Consider the following 20,625-nt stretch of genomic DNA (forward strand, 5'->3'; position numbering starts at 1 on the left):
CTGGGGAGCCCAACCACTGGGTGTGAAGCATCTGGGTCCTTTCCGTTCTGAATCCTGACTGAGAGGCTGGGTAACACAGGGCATGAGATCTTTGGCGGCAGCCAGATGCAGGTTCAGTTCTATTGTTCACTAGCTGAGTAACCATGGATATCAGGCTTAACCTCTCGGGTTCCCATTTCTACCTCAAAAAAAAAAAAAGGGGACAATAACAGAATTAATCTCTTAGGATTGCTATGGAAGCATTTAGTGTATAGTAGTTGCTAGGTAAGGAACCACTATGTTTTATACATGATGGATTATCAATGATCATTTATTGATTAAGCCAAAACACTTTATGGGCCAGTACCTCATTGAAATATCACCATTTTTCCGTATGATGGGAATGTTATCATAGAGGGTATAAGGTAACTAATACTGACACACAGAAGGTGCTCACCAAAAGCTATCCGTATTCTTTCTTTTTTTTTTTTTTTAATATATTTTATTGATTTTGTACAGAGAGGAAGGGAGAGAGATAGAGAGTTAGAAACATCGATGAGAGAGAGTCATCGATCAGCTGCCTCTTGCACACCCCCTACTGGGGATATGCCCGCAACCAAGGTACATGCCCTTGACCGGAATCGAACCTGGGACCCTTCAGTCCCCAAGCCGACGCTCTATCCATTGAGCCAAACCGGTCTCAGCTATCCGTATTCTTAAACACGGAAGTCACATTCGCAGAAGGTGCCGAAGCTGCAGCACAGTGAAGCTGCGAATGTAGCTTGTAGTGGTTCGGTGGTTGAGCATCGACCTATGAACCAAGAGATCACAGTTTGATTCCCAGGTTGTGGGCTCCATCCCCAATATGGGGCTTGCTGGAGGCAGCTGATCAATAATTCTCATCATTGATGTTTTTATCTCTCCTCTCCTTCTGCAATCAATAAAAACATATTTTTAAAGCATAAAAAAGGCGCTTTACAAGGTGTAAGGTGCTGCAGACACAAGTTTTTCTCTACAGTTGCTACATTACCCTTGTGGTCATAATTCCTTATTATTTTGTTGGAACTTCTATGGTCCCCTAGTTACCATGGTTATGGAAACGCGGCCCTCCGTCCCGAGTTGAACAGTTCGCGTGCTCCCTCTGGAGGTCGCCTTCGGGTCCTGCAGCGGGAAGACTGGGCGGGCCTTTGAGAGGGGCCAGAGGAGCGCCGGGAGTTGTAGGCCGCGGGAGGTGGCTGCGCGGAGCGATGCACGCCGGGAGCTGTAGTTCCGGGAGAGGCGGTTGGCCGGCCCAGACCTGGCTCGGGCCTCACCCGGATGGCGGCTGGTTCGCGCGGCCGCCAGCCGTGGGGCTCGCGCCTCCTCGGGCTGCTCGGGCTGGTTTCGGTCTCGGTCGCGGCCGCCGCCTGGGACTTGGCTTCACTGCGCTGCAGCTTCGGCACCTTCTGCGAATGTGACTTCCAGCCCGACTTCCAGGGTGAGGAGCGGGCCGACCGGCGGCCCCACGGACCCCGGGCCGGGACCGGGAGGGCGGGACCGAGGGGCGGAAGGACCCCAGACTCCGCCGGCCCGGCCCGGAAGTGAGTCCTGTGTGAAGGGACCTGGGGCCAAGGTGTGGGGATGCTTGTTTGGGCCCCGGCAGAGCCCTGCAGGATGGAGAGGGGCCTTTGACAGCGGGGCCGCGGGGCAGGGTGAGGCCTCCCCGGGGGAATGGCCGCCCAGGGAGGGTCTCACCTTGGGAATAGGCCGAGGGTTCCGGGGCAGACCCTGTAGACCGCTGGCACCCTTAGGGCTGAGTACGATTCAGAGGGAGGCCTGGAGGGGGCGCTGCCAAGCTGAATTAGACCTGAGGGTGACTCCTGCAGCGGGAGCTCCCTGGTGAAAGCGTCCCGGGCCTTAGGGATCCCTAGACCGGGTTCCAGACATCACTTCCCCCTTGAACCTCTTCCGGCGGGAGCGTGTCCTCAACTCTGACCCTGTCCCTCTTGTGGCCCTAGGTCTGGAGTGTGACCTGGCCCAGCACCTGGCGGGCCAGCACTTGGCCAAGGCGCTGGTGGTGAAGGCGTTGAAGGCCTTTGTGCAGGACCCGGCCCCCACCAAGCCGCTGGTCCTCTCCCTGCACGGCTGGACAGGCACCGGCAAGTCCTATGTCAGCGCCCTGCTGGCCCACTACCTCTTCCGGGGTGGCCTCCGCAGCCCCTACGTGCACCACTTTTCCCCCGTCCTCCACTTCCCCCACCCCAGCCACATGGAGCGCTACAAGGTAGGCTGGTGGCATCCTGGGCCATCACGCCCCTGCGTCAGGGATGCCACACCTTGGGGAGGGAGGGGGTCCTACGCCCGAGAGGGAGATTCACTGTAGGCCACCCAGGCAGAGGGAGCCAGCCCTCAGGGCCCAACCCAAACAGGGCTCGGGAAGATGCCATCCTACCTGGCAGGGGGTTCTCGCTGTAGTTCTTTTTTCGGGGGGGGGGGGGGGACATTAATGGTATCTACCTGCCAGGGTGGTTCTGAAGAACATGAGATTATAGAATTACAGGAATTAATTATTGAGCACTTACCTTTGCCAGTCTGCACTATCTTCTCTCTGTAAAGCACTTAGCCCCAATTTGAGGCTCAGAGTAAGTACTTAGTAACTACAAGCTCTTATTGCTGCTGCTATTGCTATTATTTTTACTACTATCGTTCTTGACTGCAAGGCGCTTTCCAGGCTGAGCTAACTGCCACACGCCGAGAGCCCTGGCTGTGTGGCCCAGTTGGTTGAGCGCCTCCCTTGCACCAAAAAGCCACTGGTTAGATTCCCCGACGTGGCGCGTGCCTTACGCGGGTTTGATCCTCAGTAGGGGTCGTGCAGAAGGCGGCCGATCGATGTTTCTCTTTTCCTCTCCCTTCCTTTCTCTCTCAAATCAATTTTAAAACAACAACAAAACATTGCCCTAGCCTGTTTATCTCAGTGGATAGAGCATCAGTCTGCAAACTGAAAGATCCCAGGTTTGATTCCAGTCAAGGGCACATGGCGGGGTTGTGGGCTCAGTCCCCAGTGGGGGGACTTGCAGGAGGCAGCCGACCCATGATTCTCTCTCATCATGGATGTTTCTCTCTTTCTCTCTCTTCCTTCCTGTCTGAAATCAATAAAAATATATTTTTTAAATGGAACGGAAAAACACCCCCACAAAACTGCTGAGAACGTTCGTGGGGCAGGAAGGAGCCTCCCCTTTTATAGAAGCAGTAGATGTAGGGAAGGCACCCCGAAGGCAGGCGCAGGGCTGGGTTTGAGTCCCTGTTCTCCTGCTCACTTGCTGTTTGAACTGGGGCACGTCTCTGCCCCTCTCAGGGCCACAGTTTGCCATCAGTCCCATTTGGGATTGTCCATATTCTCCAGAGAAGGGGAAGCTTGGGAAGAAGTCTGGGGCTGGGGGTTTCTCCGGTCCCCCTCAAGCTCCTGCCTCTCTCCTGCAGAAGGATCTTAAGAGCTGGGTCCAGGGGAACCTCACTGTTTGTGGCCGCTCCCTCTTCCTCTTCGATGAGATGGACAAGCTGACCCCAGGCCTGATGGAGGTCCTACAGCCTTTCCTCGGCTCCTCCTGGGTGGTGTATGGGACCAACTACCGAAAAGCCATCTTCATCTTCATCAGGTGGGTGTGCTGTGAGGGGACACTTAGCGGTCCCAGCTCTCCGGTCTCAGTCTGTGGTCCCACAGCAGAATACCGTCCTCGGGATCCAATCAGACTTTCCCCAAGCCCCGCACCCTGGTGACGGTGCCATCCAAGGTGCTGCCTTCCCCTTTGACAATCTCGAAGCTTTTGGTCCTCGTTTCTTTGTGGAAGCCCTGCTGCTAGCTCCAGAGTCTCCCCTCTTCTGTGGCCAGGAGGACGCGGGCCCGGGAGAAACAGACTGGGGTTCTAGTGTCACCTCCACGAGTCCTTGCTGTGTTTCCTCAGGCAGATTACTTCACCTCTCTGAGCTCCCATCTCCTCCCTGCACAGCAGGGCCAAATGCATGCCCCGCTGTCCTAGAAGCTGGCTGAGGGGAAGTCAGTGAAGGGTCTTAAAAGTGTTAGGTAAACTGTAAAGTGCGCGGCACTTAGAGGTGAATTTTAGGGGTCATGGCTGTGGACTCTCTCTGGAACGGGAAGTGGTTCCTTTGGGATGTGTTGGTGGATTTGGCTCCTGCTGGCACTGAGGTCGTGGTAGGTGGCATGTGGGAAGCAGGGCCACCTCCACTGTCTGAGTCTCGGCCCGGGTCCCCGTGGTTTTAGCAACACCGGCGGCGAACAGATCAACCAGGCGGTGCTGGAGGCATGGCGCAGCCGCCGGGACCGCGAGGAGGTCCGCCTGCAGGAGCTGGAGCCGGTCATCTCGCAGGCGGTGCTGGACAACCCCCACCGTGAGTGTGGCTCGGAAGCCCCCCCTGGGGGTGGCTTCAGCGGGTGGGGCTTCGCACAGATCCATCGGGCTGGGATCTGATGCTCTGCCCACTGACCCGGTACTGCTCAGCCCCGGCTCTGAGCTCCTGGCTGTCCAGAGCCTCCCCGAGCCCTTTGCCCGGAGGTGGCTGAGAACAGTGAACTGCACTGGCCTTTGGGGGCAGAAACCCAGCACTGAGGCTCAGCTTCTTTCCCCTCGTCCCTCCCGGCAGACGGCTTCTGGCGCTCGGGCATCATGGAGGAGCGTCTCCTGGACGTCCTGGTGCCCTTCCTGCCGCTCCAGCGGCACCACGTGCGGCACTGCGTGCTCAACGAGCTGGCCCAGCTGGGCCTGGAGCCCAGGGACGAGGTTGTCCAGGCCGTGCTGGACAGCACCACCTTCTTCCCTGAGGACGAGCAGCTCTTTTCCTCCAATGGCTGCAAGACTGTGGCTTCCCGGATCGCCTTCTTCCTCTGACCCTCGGGCGGCTCCTTGCCCTCCCGCCTGGCCAGGCCACGCAGGAAAGCCCTGGCGCCTTTGCCAGAGGGACCCTTATCCTCCTGGAGAGTGGGACCCAGAGCACACACTGAAGACGAGAAGTGTTGGCTAGGCCGTGGGACAGAGCGTCAGGGGGCCCTGGCCTCTGCTGGCCTGAGGACATCTTGGCCTTGGCCTTGGCCTCCTGCCCCGGGGGAAAGTGCTGGTCACCCCCGAACTCAACGAGTCTCAACCTCAGCTGCAGCCTGAGCCTTCTTAAATGTGAACTGTAACTCAGGGACCGTGGCTCCTGGCTGTTCCCTTGCATCCTTTCCCCTCAGCCCCTTGCCCGCCACCATATCCCACACCCTGTCCCAGTATTGTGAGCCAGGCTGAGACTTCTTCCCCATGGAGAAAGGGACTCAAGCTGCCACTTAGGCCTGGTTTTTAATGTTTTTAATTTTGTAAAAGAAGAGAACAAATTCAATAAACTTAGCCATGAGGTCAGAGTGACGTCAGCAGTCTCATTGCGGAAGCCAGTGTGGTAGGGTATGTCCCATCTCCGGCAAGAAGTGAGGGGCTCAGTGGCCCCGTCAGGGAGAAGTGACACTGTCAGGGCTGGGGCGCTGGCTCATCTGGATTTCGCTGAGGTTCTGGCTCAGGTCCTGGATGACATCAGTCTTGCTAGATTCTGGGCTTTGGTTCAACTTCTGGAGAACCTTGGCCATGACGAACCATTGGCTCTCGCCCTGGGTGACCTCCGTGTTGCTGGGGCTCGGGCTTGGGTCATTGTCAGTCATGATCTTGCTGGAACTTCGGAGCAGTCCACTGATCCAGCCCTGGGTGGCCTTAGCCTTGATGGTGCCCCGCCTGTGAACCTTGGTCTTTCTGAGCCTTGGCTTTGGGCGCTGGGTGGCCTTGGCCTTGGTGGGCTCTTGCCTTGGGCCCTGGGTGGCCTCAGTCTTGGTGGGCTCTTGCCTTGGGCCCTGGGTGGCCTCAGCCTTGGTGGGCTCTTGCCTTGGGCCCTGGGTGGCCTCGGCCTTGGTGGGCTCTTGCCTTGGGCCCTGGGTGGCCTCGGCCTTGGTGGGCTCTTGCCTTGGGCCCTGGGTGGCCTCGGCCTTGGTGGGCTCTTGCCTTGGGCCCTGGGTGGCCTCGGTGTTGGTGGGCTTCTGGCCCTGGCTCTGGCTCTGCATGGCCTCCGTCTTGCTGACCAGCTGGGTCTGGGCCCAGAAAACCTCCTTGTTTACGGAGCTGCCGCTAGAGCTTACGTCTTCTCTGTCGTTTTCCAACTCTGAGGACGACGTCTTCAGCAGGGAGGAGTCGGAGGAGAGCACCGCGGTGGCCGAGCTGCTCCTGTACCCCTGGCTGGTGGCGGACGCCTCCGTCTCGGAGATAGACGGAGCCCTGACTGGGGAGGGTGTGCCAAGAGCAGCCGTCAGGCACCTTCCCCGGCAGTTCCAGTAAAAGGAGGCTTCTAGGCTCCCCCTGGCCTGTGTCCCAGAGGCTTCGTGGCCAAGGGCAAGGCCTGCCTGCCCAGCCTCCTCAGCAGCCTGCGCTTTGAAGGGGGGCCGGGGCGGTGGGAAGGGGAGATACTGAGGCTCCTACTGGCCTATCCCCGGCCTCCATTGTGCTGCTGCTTGTCCTCTGCGCTCCAGCCACAACCAGCAGCCTGTAGTTCGCCCTGCCCCCCCACATACCTGACTAACCCCTCCGCCTCCTTCGGGTCCTGGAAGTCCCCACTGTCCCCCAAAGGGGCTGAGCGCTCCCACAGCCCTCCAGTGCACAGCTGCACTGTCCTGGTAACCGTTCATCTGCCGCCTTCTTCCCCTCAGGGCCAAGCGCTCCCGGGGCGGGGACTGGCCTCTTCACGCCTGTGACGTGTGGCAGAGCCCAGCCCTGGGACCCGGTGGCTACTGAACGGCCCTGCATGGAAGGACAGGGCTGGCCGCCGCTATCTGTCCCGGCCCTGGACTGCTCACACCTGCCCTCGGGACTCTGTAAGGAGCGGCATTGCTGGGTGTGTGACTTGTCCCTTCCAGGCTGGCGCTCGGCAGAATTGGGGGTAAAAGTCCCTCGGACGTGCACATGTGAGCTTATTTTCAGGAGGGGCAAGAGGGCAGAGAGAGAAAGGGCCCGAGGGGGGGTGAGGCCGGAGCAGGCAGCCGCTGTGCAGTGCCCGGAGTGAAGGCTGTCCAGGCCGGTGTGGGCATCGCCTCCCTGAGGGCTCAGCACGCCCCCTGCCAAGCTGGGGTGACACTCCTGCCTTAGCCGCACAGCGGCGCCCACAGCCTCCCCGGCCAGGGAAGCTCTGACCCCGGGCCCGGTCACTCTGCTGCTCCGGCTCGCTCCGGACTGGACGGGGCCCGGGGACTTACAGCCCAACACGGAGCTGGACGAGGTCTGGTCCAGGTAGCCGGCGGACGAGGACTGCTCCGGCGGCTCCTAGGGCGAGAGGCGGGCGAGGCAGTGAGGCTGCGGGCAGCCCCGGCCAGCGGCTGGGCTCTGTCTGGAAGGCCCGCAGGCGTCTGGACCTCCAGGGACTGCTCCCTTGAGCTTGGAGCTGCTCAGGGGTCCCAGGTTCGGGCTGGGTGGGGCATGCAGAGGCTAAGGTTGGACAGGAGGGGGAGAGCCATGCTGCTGTGAGCAAGGCAGTGTTCAAGAGGCTGCTTGGGCCCTGGCTGGTTTTGCTCAGTGGTTAGAGTGTTGGTCTGTGGACTGAAGGGTCTTGGGTTCAATTCCAATCAAGGGCATGTACCTAGGTGGCAGGCTTCATCCCAGGTCCTCGTTGGGGAACATGCGGGAGGCAACCAATTGATGTGTTTCTCCCACATTGATGATTCTCTCTCTCTGTGTCTCCCCCTCCCTCCCACTCTCTAAAAACCAATGCAAAAGATATCCTCAGGTGAGGACTAACAACAACAGAGGTTGCACGGGCCTCAGTTTCCCCATCTGCAACATGTAAAGTAGTTCCCGTATGGCACAGGCTTCTGTAACCTGTAAAGTGCTGGGCCCTGGGCGACGGCCAGTGAGAACTGTCCTCAGTTCTTGGCCCGTTGTGCATGCCGCATCCCATTCCTCCTCCCCACGCGCCTGGAGGAACTGGCCGCTAATGCCATCTCATTGGCCAGGAAACCGAGGCTCTGATTGCCGAAGCAGCCTGCCCAGGGCATCGGGGGAGACGCTGCGGCCAGGGGGGCTGGGCAGGGGCACGGGGCACCAGCAGCACCAAGGTTCAGGCGCCAGCTAACGGCTCTGAGGGAGGGAGCCCCCGGTGACGCCAGGGCCCAGGCACCGAAGTTTTGTATTTTGTATTCTAACGGGACCCGGAAGAAGGCAAGCTGGCCTTTTCCGTTCATGGCAAGGGATTCGGAGCCCATTTACTTCCCCTGCGGAGCTCCCCGGGACACTGTTGGCGTGCTGTCCGACAGCAGGCGGGTAGGTACATTGTGGGGTGGATGGGATTCGCCACGGCAACGGGAGTGAGCAGTGAGCTTGGTGCATCTCACGGATTCGGATTAGTGAAGGGAGCAGAGACCCGAGGGCGATCGGGACAGCCTTGTGGGTGGGCTGGGCTGAGGAAGGGCTTGGAGGGGCTCCTGGGGGCTTCTGGGAGCTGGGAGTGTTCTCTCCTGGTCTGGGTAACGATGCCATGGGTGCATTCAGTTTGTGAAAATTCACCAAACAGTTCCTTTATGATCTGTACACTTTCCTATGTTACACTCAATACAAGTTCTTAATATATATACCTGTGTGTGTGTGTGTGTGTGTGTGTGTGTGTGAATGATTTCAGAGAGGAAGGGAAAGGGAGAGAGATAGGAACATCAATGATGAGAAAGAATCATCGAGTGGCTGCCTCCTGCATGCCCCACACGGGATCGAGCCTGCAATTCTCTGACCAGGAATCGATCTGTGACTTCCCGGTTCAACACTCAACCACCGAGCCACGCCAGCCAGGCTCAATACAAGTTTTTAGGAAGGAATTGAAGAATTAAGGAAACCCTGGCAGGAGTGGCCAGTGCACACGTCAGCAGGCATGAAGGTGAGTGTGGGCAAGGCTTGAAGAGGCCTCTCCGTGAGGGGCCCATGTCCTGTGCACGCCCCCAGGGGGACCCCCTACTGTACCATCCGGGCGGCACAGCAGCAAGCCCCAGCCGAGTGGCGCAGCGGTGTGGTGGCAGAGCCAGGCCTGCGGCGCACCTCACCAGCCTCCGAGGCCTCCGGGTCCCGCTGTGGCCACTCACCTCCTCCTCGGCAACCTCGGGCTCTTGCGGGGCCGTGGGCTCTTCCTGCACGGTCTGGGGTGCGGACTCCAGCTTCTCAGAGGTCTTCCAGAAAACCTGCTCCTTGTTCCACGAAAGCTGCAGGGTCCGGGCCTTCTGGCGATCTAGTTCCAGCTTCTGGAGCTGCCTGCCCAGCCATGGCCCCCGAGCATGGGTAAGTCACCCCGCCCGCCCACCACGCCCGGGACTGGACAGTGGCGTGAGGGGCAGCTGGGGCCGGAGGAGCCTGGAGCCCAATCATTCCCGCTCCCGGCCTGTGGCTCCCGCTCGAGGAGCTTACCCCATGATGCCTTGCGGGATGGTCCTCTGCAGCCTGCTCTCCATCGCCCGGCTCAGCTGCGTCTTGGCCAGGAGGCCCGTCTTGCTGCCGAGCACCTCCTCCTCTGACATCCCGGGGAAGAGGCTGGTTAACAGTGAGAGCAGCTGTGGGAAGAGGGTGAGCAGAGCGAGGTGAGGGCCAGGGCAGGGGCCGGTGGTCTGATGCTGCCCTGCCCTGGCACAGTCCCTTTGCAGGGCTGAAGAGGGAAGCATTTACAGATTGTTGTTTTTAAAGAGCTGTTCTGCCTCAGAACTGGGAGGCGGCCATGAAAAGGGGACTATTCAGAGAGGAATCACTGATGGGTGTGTCTAGCCGTGGGCTCTGGAGCCAGACAGATCAGGGTCTGACCTGTAAGCTGTGTGACCTGGGCCACGGCACCTGGCTTCTCTGAGCCCTACCTTCTTGGTCTATAAATTGGCGGTGATAACGTTACCTGTCTCCCAGGGGCTGGAGAGGGTTAGAGTGATGCTCGCTGAAGCGGTTAGAACAGTGCCTGGCGTTCGCAGCTTGTACTAGTTGCTAGGAAACCACATTTCTTTTGGGGGCAGGGAGTATCTTAGGAGGCCAGGAGTACTGACTCTGCAGACACCCTCCTGGCCACCAGGAGGAACCCACCTTCGGTTGCTTAGGGTCAAGGATCAGGGCAGTTGCAACGTCCTGGCGAGCCCCGAAAATGTTCTGGATGAGCTGTCGGCTCCTGGCACGGTGCACGTAGTACTGAGCCATCTGGGGATCGTGCTCGATGGCCATCGTGAAGTGGCTCTCCGCCTTCTGGAATTGTCTATAAGACAGCAGCCACAGGCTGCAGTGAGCGAAGCCACCTGGGGGGAAATAGCAGCTTCCGGGCCCACGGAGGAGTGTGGGGAAAACCAGGCTGGTCTCTGCTCCCCGCCACCATGCCCCATGCTCTCCTTCTACCAGCCACGCTCTTGCTGGACCCAACACTCAAATGCTGGTATAAAACCCCACCGTAAGTGGGCACTCTTGTATCTTAGATTAGGGAAGGTCTTTCTGAGCATGCCATAGCCCAGCAGCTAAAAGTAAAAAAGTTAATTTGACTGTGATTAAGTCCTAAGTTACTGAGTAGCAAAAACACCAGTGGCTGAGTAGAGCATCATCTCGCTATGCCAAGATTGCCGGTTCAATCCCTGGTCAGGGCACATACAAGAATCAACCAAGGAGTGCAAAAATAAGTAGGACAACCAATCAATGTTACTCTGCCTCTCAAATCAATAAATTAAGCATGTGTGTGTGGGCGCACACACACATACACACCATCACCACCACAAAGGCAAGCAATAAATAGGATATATATTTTGCTACATAAGACAGATAATAAGCTAATTTTCCTAATCTCCAAAAAAAACTCTTTTTAAATTTTTTTTAAATTTAATTTATTGGCACAAAGAACACTTTAACAAAAAAAATTTTTAAAGAGCAATTTAGGGCCCAAACCGGTTTGGCTCAATGGATAGAGCGTCGGCTTGGGGACTGAAGGGTCCCGGGTTTGATTCCGGTCAAGTGCATGTGCCTTGGTTGCGGGCATATCCCTGGTGGGGAGTGTGCAAGAGGCAGCTGATCGATGACTCTCTCTCATCGGTGTTTCTGGCTCTCTGTCTCTCTCCCTTCCTCTCTGTACAAAATCAATAAAATATATTTTAAAAAATAAAAAATAAATAAAAGAGCAATTTAGGGCTGTAACGACCAATAAACACATAGAAGATGCTGTGCTGCACTGGTGACTTAAACATGCAAGATCAAGTGCGAAAGAGCATTTTCTGTTTTCATTTTGCCTCTTAGGTTAGCAGAGTAGAAAAATGGTCTTACTACCTCACACTAGGGAGGTCTGGGAAAACAAGACTCTTCCTGGGAGAAAAGTTTATATCAATATTAGTTCACTATTTTTGGAGAACATTTGGACATTATTTAGAATGTTAAATGTTCACACTCTTTTATCGAACAATTTAACTTCCAGCAGTCTAGCTATAGTGTCACTGGTGTGAGTGCATGAAAACAAATGTGTGGTGCTCATAGCTGCATTATCTCTAGTAAAAAACGAAAGCAGCCCAAATGCTCATCAGCAGTACAGTAGCTCAATGAATAAAAGGCAGTCAGTCCTCTGTGGCTCCTCCACAGGATGGAACGCCAGGCAAACAGTAACAAGAGAATGAGGCAGTCCCATATTAATGCCATGGGAAGTAAAAAAGCACAATTCAGCACGAAAACACTTTTGTAAAATGATAACGGCTAATGCATGAGTAGGAAACAATCTGGAGGAATCTCTGCCAAACTCGTGGGGGTGGGAGGCATTGGGAGGCAGATAGACATAAGGAACTTCCATGTTCTGAGTTTAAATCATTGAACCCTTAAGTTTTCTATAAAAAGCACAATTATCATAATATTCAGAAAACAGAGAAAGGTGTTTTTTTTTGTTTTGTTTTGCAAAAACATGGAAATGAAAACCTATATTTAGGCCAAAACCGGTTTGGCTCAGTGAATAGAGCTTCAGCCTGCAGACTGAAGGGTCCCAGGATCGATCCCAGTCTAGGGCATGTACCTTGGTTGTGGGCACATCCCCAGTCGGGGGTGTGCAGGAGGCAGCTGGTCGATGTTTCTCTCTCTTCGATGTTTCTAGCTCTCAATCCCTCTCCCTTCCTCAACGTAAAAAGTCAATAAAATATATTTTAAAAATAAAACCTATAGTTAGGCCACATAACTGGGAGAGCTTCTTGACCCACGGATCCCAGCAGGCGGCCTCACGCTCCGGCCCCGCCCCCAGCCCGCGGCCCCGGCCCCGGCCCCGGCCCCGCCCCCGGCCCCGCCCCCGGCCGGGCGCACTTGCTCTTGTGCTGGCAGAAGCCCATCTTCTCCTGCAGCAGCCCCATGCGCCGGTTGGCGCCCTCGTCCCACGGGCTCAGCGCCAGCGCCTCCTGGTAGTCCGCCTCGGCGAAGTCCAGGTAGCCCAGCTGGAAGAAGCAATCTGGGGCCCGAACCCCAGGGCCCAGGAGCCTCGCTCAGCCTTCTCCGCCCCCAGAGGGCGGGGCCCGGACCTGGCGGCTGGCACACCTCCCCGCCGCCTGATTTCGGAGCAGCCCGGAGACAGGCGTTTCCCCAAGGGTGTCCGTGGGACACTGAGGCTCTGAAATGTTTCCTCTTCCCCTTCTCCCTCCTTCGTCCCTCCTTCCCCGTCTCTCCTCCTCCCCCCTCTCCCCGGGGGGCCTCAGGCGCCTCACCGCCGCGGTTGATGTAGAAGCTTTTCTCCTGCTGCTCGTCCTTGAGGACCTTGTTGAGCAGCAGCACGCCCTCCTGGTAGGCGCCCTGCGTGTAGCAGTGCACGGCGAAGTCGTTGTAGGTCAGCAGGAGCTGGCGCTGCGTCTGCCCCACCATGTCCTCCTGGTGCTCCGTCATCATGCCCAGCGCCTTCAGGAAGTCCTCCACCGCCGCATTGAACTCCTGGAGCTGGCGGAACAGGGTGCCCCTGTGGGGAAGGGGCAGGCGGGCCGGAGCTGGGTGCTGACCCGGGCGTGGCTGGGCAAGCCGCTGCTGCTCTGGGCCTTTGGACCCGTGGGGGAGGGGGCGGGGGGCTCCCCCAACCCTCAGGAGGTTTGGCCTATGGGGCCTGGGTTGCTACTCAGATAACCTGCTAGCTAGTCTCTAGCCATTTTTTCCCTCAAAAACAGCTCCCTCTCTCTTTTTGGGAGCCAGGGGCCCGCCAGCCTCCACGCTAAGGCCTTTGTGTGCATGGACAGGTGTTTCGCCTCCGCAGCTCCTGGGGGAAGCCCCGGGCTGAGTCCTGTGGTGCGTCCTTCTTGGGGTCAGATTCACACCCAGGCCTTGTCCGCTGGGCCAGGCTGATTCTCCCACCACGACCCGCTCAGCAGGCCTGGTGCTCCGGGTCCCTGCTTAACTGAGGCTGCTGCCGGCAGCGACCACCTCCCATGGTGCCCTGACCCCAGGGGGCAGCAGGGAAAGGCGAGAATTAGCTAGATGGGGGACCTGAGGCCTCTCCGGGGGCCGCACAGCTAGATCTGCTCCCGGCGCCTCCCCACCCAGCACCTGAAGACGAAGAAGCTGGGGTCCAGAGGGTTGTTGTTGATGGCGCGGTTCACGCACTGCACTGCGTGCTGCAGCTTGCCCTGCACGGCCAGGATCCTGGCATCCTGGTAGGACCTCTGGGCCTGGTCTACCATCATCTTGAGCAGCACCTTCGCCTGTGGGTGCTTAGGATCCAATACCAGGGCGGTGTGCAAGTCTTGGTAGCAGAGGTGGGGCTGCAGGGGTCAGGGGTCACATCAGGGGCACAGCCAAGCTGAGCCTTACTTACCCTGTCCAGTGCGGGGAGGCAGACCTCCTGGCTTCGAGGGGCCCTTCTCAGGTCGGCTGGCACCATGCCACCCACACTCAGTGCCCCGCTTTGCTGTTCCACCTGTTCTGCCTCCTTGAAGGAGGCGGGGAACTTTGTGGGGAAATCTCATCCCTACTGGCCCCTCTAGACGTGACCTCAGGCGAGCGAGGGTCACCTGGGTGGGATCTGCCGTGGAATGGGGTTTGGAGGACCACCTCCCCGAGGACTTCTGGGAAACTCACTGGCGGCGGGAGGGGGGTGTGGCCTCCTGTTTGTGACTGTTGTGCATTCCTATCCTTTACTCCCCGACTCCCTTGACCTTTAAGCCCAACATAACTCTGGCCAAGAACAGATTCAGGCCTGGACATGAGCAGAAAACATTCCCGGGCAAATACCTTCTACTGGATGAGCATGTCTGTCAGCCAGTTAACCAAGTTTTGGCAAGCACCCCAGGTCCTATAGGCAACTGGTGGAAGGGTGAGCCAACAGTGGACACCAGGAAGTTGAGAGGGGAAAGATGGGAAAGGCTAGGGGCAGGACTTCAAAGTAGGTCGACTTGGGTTCAAAGGCATAGCTACTGAGAACTGGCTGTGTGACCTTGAGCAAGTCACCCAGCCCCTCTGGACCTGTAGCTTCACCTGTAAAAAGAGGACAAGGGGTTGTATCTACTGAGTCAGTTATTGTGAGCCTTTAAGATAAACATGAGTAGCCAAAACCGGTTTGGCTCAGTGGATAGAGCATCGGCTTGTGGACTGAAGGGTCCCCGGTTCGATTCCAGTCAAGGGCATGTTCCTTGGTTGTGGGCACATCCCCAGTAGGGGGTGTGCAAGAGGCAGCTGATCGATGATTCTCTCTCATCCATGTTTCTAACTCTATCCCTCTCTCTTCCTCTTTGTAAAAAATTAATAAAATATATTAATAAATTAAAAAAAAAAGATAAACATGAGTGGGTCCTGGCGGGTAGATCAGTTGGTTAGAGCGTAGTCCTGATCCGCCAAACTTGTGGGTTTGATCTCCATTTAGGGCACAAACAAGAAACAACCAATGAATGCATAAATAAATGGAACAATAAATATATCTCTCAAATCAATTTTGAAAAAGATAAGAATGAGTAAATTGCTTACTACGTGCATTGCAAGGGCTGAAGAGGTGGGAGTGGCTAAAATCCCAACAGTCAACAATCATTATGGGTAATTGCTAGCCTCCTACCTTTGAAGGAGACTCTCCCACTGACTCACTGTTGATCACAGAAGCCCAGCCCTTAGTCTAGGGAGGCTCACATTGCCCACCACCCCCAGAATGCCCCACCCACCCCTGTTCCTTCCCCTCTTGAGTGTCCCAGCTCCCAGGCACCAGGCCAAGCCAGAACACCGGCCATTGTTCTGGATCCTTCCTTCCCTCTTGCACTCTCCCAGGCTCTGGTCCTGACTTCCAAAAATAGGGGAACTGCTACCTACTTGCCTACCCTTCCCCTGGCCCCTTCTCTTCTGCTGGATGGCACCAAGCCTCTCCCAGGCTCCTGGTCTCCATGCTCCCTGCGCCCACGCACCCTCTGGCAGCCAGAAGGATCTTTCCAGAGCCCACTGCCTCAGGGAACACCCTTTGGAGGCTCCCATTGTCTGCAGGAAGAAGTCAAGGTCATCCTGAATCCACAAGGCCCTGCCTGGTACCCTCACATACCTACATTCCCCTCCTTCTTGTGACTCCGTCTCCCTTGCCCCTAAGTTGTCCCCTGTACTGTCTGTCCCCATGTCCAGCCCATGGAGTGCAGCAGCTGGGGTGCTTAGAAAATGTTTACTGAGGCGAATAAGGGATGGAAGGAAGGAAGGAAGGAACGAAGAAGGGCCTCTTTATCTGGTGGATTGCTCATGGTTTCATGGACTCATGAAGTCATTCTTCACTGAAGTACCTGCTTAGGGAAGTCTCCCTGGGCGGTGAGTTCTGGATGGTGGTGATGGCATAAGTCTCTTACCGTGTGGTTTCCGGGGGCCGATGCAGGCCTGGCACAGAGCCAGGGCTTAGTGACAATGGAACAGTACTTGACTGGGCATCTGCCCAGAGGGGACAGTATCCCCACTGCCCTCGGGATGTGCTGGGGGAAGGGCCCCCCTCTCCTCGCTTCCCCTACCTTCCCGAAGAAGTTGTGGAGCCTGGCTTGGAGGATGTAGATGTCAGCGTTGGTTGTGCCATGCTTCACCTCCTTGATGACAAGTGAGAGGCAGTCCTGATATCGCCTGAGGGCCAGGAGACAGGCCATGCTGCGGACAAAGAGCAGAGGTGCTGTCCACCAGAGCAGTGATGTGCAACCCTTTCCAGCTCATAGCGCACACAACCCTTTCCAGTTCATAGCGCACACCCAAATCCTGCAGCACACCAAACAATACGTTTTGATTTATCTCTGGAAGGCTATTCTTTTACCTTTTTTTTTTTTAATATATATATTTTATTGATTTTTAACAGAGAGGAAGAGAGAGGGATAGAGTTAGAAACGTCGATGAGAGAGAATCATCGATCAGCTGTCTCTTGCACACCCCCCACTGGGGCTGTGCCCACAACCAAGGTACATGCCCTTGACCGGAATCGAACCTGGGACCTTCCAGTCCACAGGCTGATGCTCTATCCACTGAGCTAAACCGGTTTCGGCTATTCTTTTACTCTTAATATACTTTTATTTTTCATTCCAGAGAGGAAGGAAGAGGGAGAGAGAGATAGAAACATCGATGATGAGAGAGGATTATTGATCGGCTGCCTCCTGCACGCCCCACCCTGGGGATGGAGCCTGCAACCCAGGCCTGTGCCCCGACCTGGAATCGAACCGTGACCTCCTGGTTCATAGGTTGACACTCAACCACTGAGTCACGCCAGCCAGGCTGGAAGGCTACTTCTGTGTTGGCTGTTGTCATTTTTAAAATTTGACAACCTCAGGGAAAGGTGCCCCTGACTAAATACTCAGGTATTGCGTGTTTTAAAGATTCTTATGGCACACCGGCTGAAAATGGCTGTGCTAGGGGCCCGGAAGGGGCCACAGGAGAGCCAGGGCTGGCAAGGACAGATGGGCCACTCACCATCGGTAACGGAAGCTGGCTTTCTCAGGCTGGAGGTCGAAGGCTTGTGAGAAGATATTCAGGGCATCCAGAAAGGCACATTGCTCAAACAGGCACTGGCCCTGGGGACACGGGGGACAGTCCCTCTGCGTGCATCCCCGGCCCAGCAGCACTCAGGAGGGCGGCAGGCAGCATGGGGGTGGGAGAGGAGGCAGAGCGGGGCTCAGAGCTCTCTAGATCTGGAGAGGCGTTAAGAGGCAGAGACACTGAGATGGAAAGAGATACAGAGCTAGGGAGAGATAGCCAGCACTACAGAGGCACAGGAACAAAGATACATAGCGACAGAGCCCTCAGTAACAGGCTCGGAGCCCCGTGTTAAGAACCAGAACGAACAATCTCACTGGTACTAAGGAGCATCCGCCTTCCCGAGGAAAGAGCTGGGGCTCAGAGAGGTGACGTCACTTCCCCAGGGTCGCACAGGAAGTGTTAGCTCTGGACTCAGGACCCCAACAGCAGATGAAGTATGTGGTTTGGATAGCCCCAAAGTTTCAAGAATTGAATAATGAGTGACATTAAAAGATATCCAAGTTGTCAAAAATGGGGGGGGGGGGGAATAGGACTTTGTTGGTATTTATGGTTTAATATTGGTGTTTTGTTGTTTTTGTTTTTGTTTTTTTAATATATATTTTATTGATTTTTTACAGAGAGGAAGGGAGAGAGATACAGGTCGATGAGAGAGAAACATCAACCAGCTGCCTCTTGCACACCCCCTGCTGGGGATGTGCCCGAAACCAATGTACATGCCCTTGGCCGGAATCGAACCTGGGACCTTTCAGTCCACAGACCAACGCTCTACCACTGAGCCAAACCTGTTTTGGCATGTTGTTGTTTTTTTAAATGCAAATGAGGCTGGTATTACCTTTCAAGTGCTTAGAGTCTCTAGATTCTAGGTCTGTACTACCCAATACAATAGCCACCAGCGTCATGTGGCTATATCAATTTCATTTAAAAGAAATACAACTTAGCCGAAACCGGTTTGGCTCAGTGGATAGAGCATCGGCCTGGGGACTGAAGGGTCCCGGGTTCGATTCTGGTCAAGGGCATGTATCTTGGTTGCGGGCACATCCCCTGGAGGGGGTGTGCAAGAGGCAGCTGATCAATGATTCTCTCTCATCAATGTTTCCAACTCTCTATCCCTCTCTCTTCCCTTCTGTAAAAAATCAATAAAATATATTAAAAAAAATAAAAGAAAGAAATAAACTTAAAAATGAGTTCCTCAGTCACAGTTGCCACATTTCAAGGGCTCAGCAGTGTCCCGTGGCTAATGGCCACCAGATGGTACAGTGCCGGAAGGTCATCGTCATTATCGCAGAGCGTTCTGTTGGACAGCGTCACTAAACTGTACCCGCCCCGGTGGTAAGCCTACTTGGGAGGTGAGAGAGGCCCTGAGAGGGGAGCAGGTGGGGAACAGACACAGGGCCAAGGAGCTCTCCAGGAAGTCAGAACTGGTCCCAGGAGCAAGGAGAGCCCCCGCGGCCGCGGAGCGGTCCAGCGGGCCCGGTGGGAGGTGTGGCCTGGGCGGCGCCGGGCACCTGCAGGTAAAGCACCAAGGTGAGTCGGTTCAGGAACTGGTCATTCTCGGGCTGGAAGGAGTGGGCCCTCCGCAGGTTCTGGACAGCCGAGGAGTAGTCGCAGAGCTGGATGTAGGCTTCGGCTCTTAAGGCGTAGAAGTCGACCTGATGGGGAGGGGACTCAGGAGGGCGCTCGGTTACCAGCAGGGACTCGGCCCCTAGATGAGGGACCGGGAAGCCATGACAGCGAGGGGGGCGTGTGTGCTACAGACTGGGTGTGGCCCCCGAACCCCGCCCCCTCACCAGCTGGGGGTCCAGGTGGATGGCACGGGAGAAGAACAACACAGCTGTTTCCCAGTCTTCTCGCTCCAAGCACCAGTGGCCTCGGTGGTAGCTGTGGGGGCAAGGGGCACAGGCAGAGAAGTGGCCTTGACTCTGATCAGCCGGAGGGCATACAGCTAGGACTGTGCAAGTGGGTGGGAGGCATTTGGGTGGAGAGACCAGGAGAGGAGACAGAGATTCTCGGAGCTCATCCAGGCCGGTAGCAGCCTCTGATTCTCTGAGGCAGGTGAGCCCTGTTATACAGTTGTGTTCAGTGGAGCCCAGGGAGGGAGAGTAACTGGCCCAGAGCCGCACAGCATGTCAATTACTGTGCAGAATAGAAACCAGGGACCTTGGGACAAGGTAGTCACTCACTACTCCCTGACTTTGAGAGGAACTGTTAACCCAGAGAGTGTTGGTTTTATTTCATCAAAGCTTCGGAACGCCTGGCTGGACCCAAAGATGCGATGTATGGTCTCCTTTGGGAGTGGATTCGCCAATGGCTTTGGCTCCAGAAACTCCTAGAACCAAAGGACAGCAAGCTGGAGCAGGCCTCGGAGATGACCCCCACTCCGCTTAGACACGCTTGTCAGGTGTTTTATGGGGTGGAGGAGAGGTGGGAATGAGGCCTGGTAGGAGGCAAAACCTGGGGTCTGGTGGCACCCCAGCCGCATTCCCCTGAGGAATGTTCTAACTCTCCCTCCAGTCCACCTCTCTCCCTTTCCTAAGGTCAAGGTCAGGGTTTAGGATTCTCATACGCATACTTGATAGATCCTCCCTTCCTCCAGTTGATGGACAGACATAAGCCCCACCTGCGGCCAGACATTCCTGAGCTCTGAACCACCAATCAGCACCTGCCAAATACCCTAAGCCCCCGATTCCTAAGTCCCTAGGTCCCTAATCACCAATCAGCGTGTGCTGAGTGCCCTAAGCTCCGTCCCTATCCTTAAAGGTGCTTGTACCCCGGCCATCGCTCTCTCTTCAGCCCCTCTGTGGAAGCAGCCGGTAGGGGTACCCTTCCCTCCAATAAAGCCTGTGTATGTCCTGCCATCCCGATCTCTGGCTATCTTCTCTATTTAATCTATCAATACTGTCCTCAGCTCTCCTCCTGGTCCCCCTCTGCACTCACCTCCAGCTATACCCAAGACTAATGCCTCCAGCTCAGGCCCTGCCCCAAGCTGCCCTGGGATCCTCCTGCCCAGCAGGCCCAGCTGACCACCGCACCTGACTTCTGCTCTAGCTCTCCCGCCTCGGGAGACCCACCTTCTCTGAAGCTACAGACCTGTGTCCCATCATCAGTCCTCAAGTCCTGTCTGTCCCCCCTTCCTCACGACCTCTTAGTCCCTCCTCTTCTCTCACCCTCTCCTCTGGGCCCATGCCATCCCAGCCAGGACGCCAGCATCGGCCACTCCTCGGACCTTCCCACCGGCCACAAGTCCCAGCAATTGCACCACCGATCCTGCCTCGCCCGTACTCTTAAATCTTCCCTGCGCACCCAGCCGTGGTCTCTGCTCCCCCGGCCCTCTGCCTTTGCCTTAGAATCTCCCGCACCTCTTGGGAGTCTGTCATGAGGTCGCTCCCCGGGAGGCCGGTGGCTCTGAGTTGGCTCCCTCTAGTCCCTCTCCCTCCGCGTTGCTAGGCACCATCTCCACGACGCCCACAGGCTCCGCCCCCTGGCCACGCCCCCGGGTTCCAAGAACTGTTGGAGCCCGGAAAAGGGCCACACGCTTTTGTCAGCTGGGGAGGCCGGACAGCGGGGGTCAGGACACGGCTCCCTTCTCAACACCCGGGGACCCAGCAAGGGCTCTGTGAGGCCCACCACACGCCCCGACGGCACAGGGTGACGCCGCCCCGCGGAACGCGTCGGGGCGCCCTGGGACAGC

General features: G+C 56.6%; 2 protein-coding genes across 2 annotated transcripts; one reads left to right on the forward strand and one right to left on the reverse strand.

Moving 5' to 3' along the window:
* Positions 1–1,216: 1,216 nt before the first annotated feature.
* On the forward strand, positions 1,217–5,371 carry TOR2A (torsin family 2 member A). Its single transcript, XM_036416187.2, has 5 exons — positions 1,217–1,456; positions 1,977–2,242; positions 3,439–3,614; positions 4,238–4,365; positions 4,618–5,371. The coding sequence occupies exons 1-5, from the start codon at positions 1,297–1,299 to the stop codon at positions 4,860–4,862; spliced, it is 975 nt and encodes a 324-aa protein (XP_036272080.1). The 5' UTR covers positions 1,217–1,296; the 3' UTR covers positions 4,863–5,371.
* An 84-nt stretch (positions 5,372–5,455) lies between these two features.
* On the reverse strand, positions 5,456–20,587 carry TTC16 (tetratricopeptide repeat domain 16). Its single transcript, XM_045573601.1, has 15 exons — positions 20,294–20,587; positions 19,118–19,263; positions 18,725–18,815; positions 18,443–18,586; positions 16,872–16,972; positions 15,935–16,064; positions 13,518–13,732; positions 12,695–12,939; positions 12,300–12,441; positions 10,077–10,242; positions 9,423–9,565; positions 9,104–9,269; positions 7,926–7,952; positions 7,238–7,304; positions 5,456–6,270 (listed from the first exon to the last, which is right to left on the reverse strand). The coding sequence occupies exons 1-15, from the start codon at positions 20,309–20,311 to the stop codon at positions 5,456–5,458; spliced, it is 2,616 nt and encodes an 871-aa protein (XP_045429557.1). The 5' UTR covers positions 20,312–20,587.
* Between the last annotated feature and the right edge of the window lie 38 nt (positions 20,588–20,625).

The sequence above is a fragment of the Pipistrellus kuhlii genome, unplaced genomic scaffold (assembly GCF_014108245.1).
Source record: "Pipistrellus kuhlii isolate mPipKuh1 unplaced genomic scaffold, mPipKuh1.p scaffold_m20_p_53, whole genome shotgun sequence".
In the NCBI taxonomy this organism is placed as follows: Eukaryota; Metazoa; Chordata; class Mammalia; order Chiroptera; family Vespertilionidae; genus Pipistrellus; species Pipistrellus kuhlii.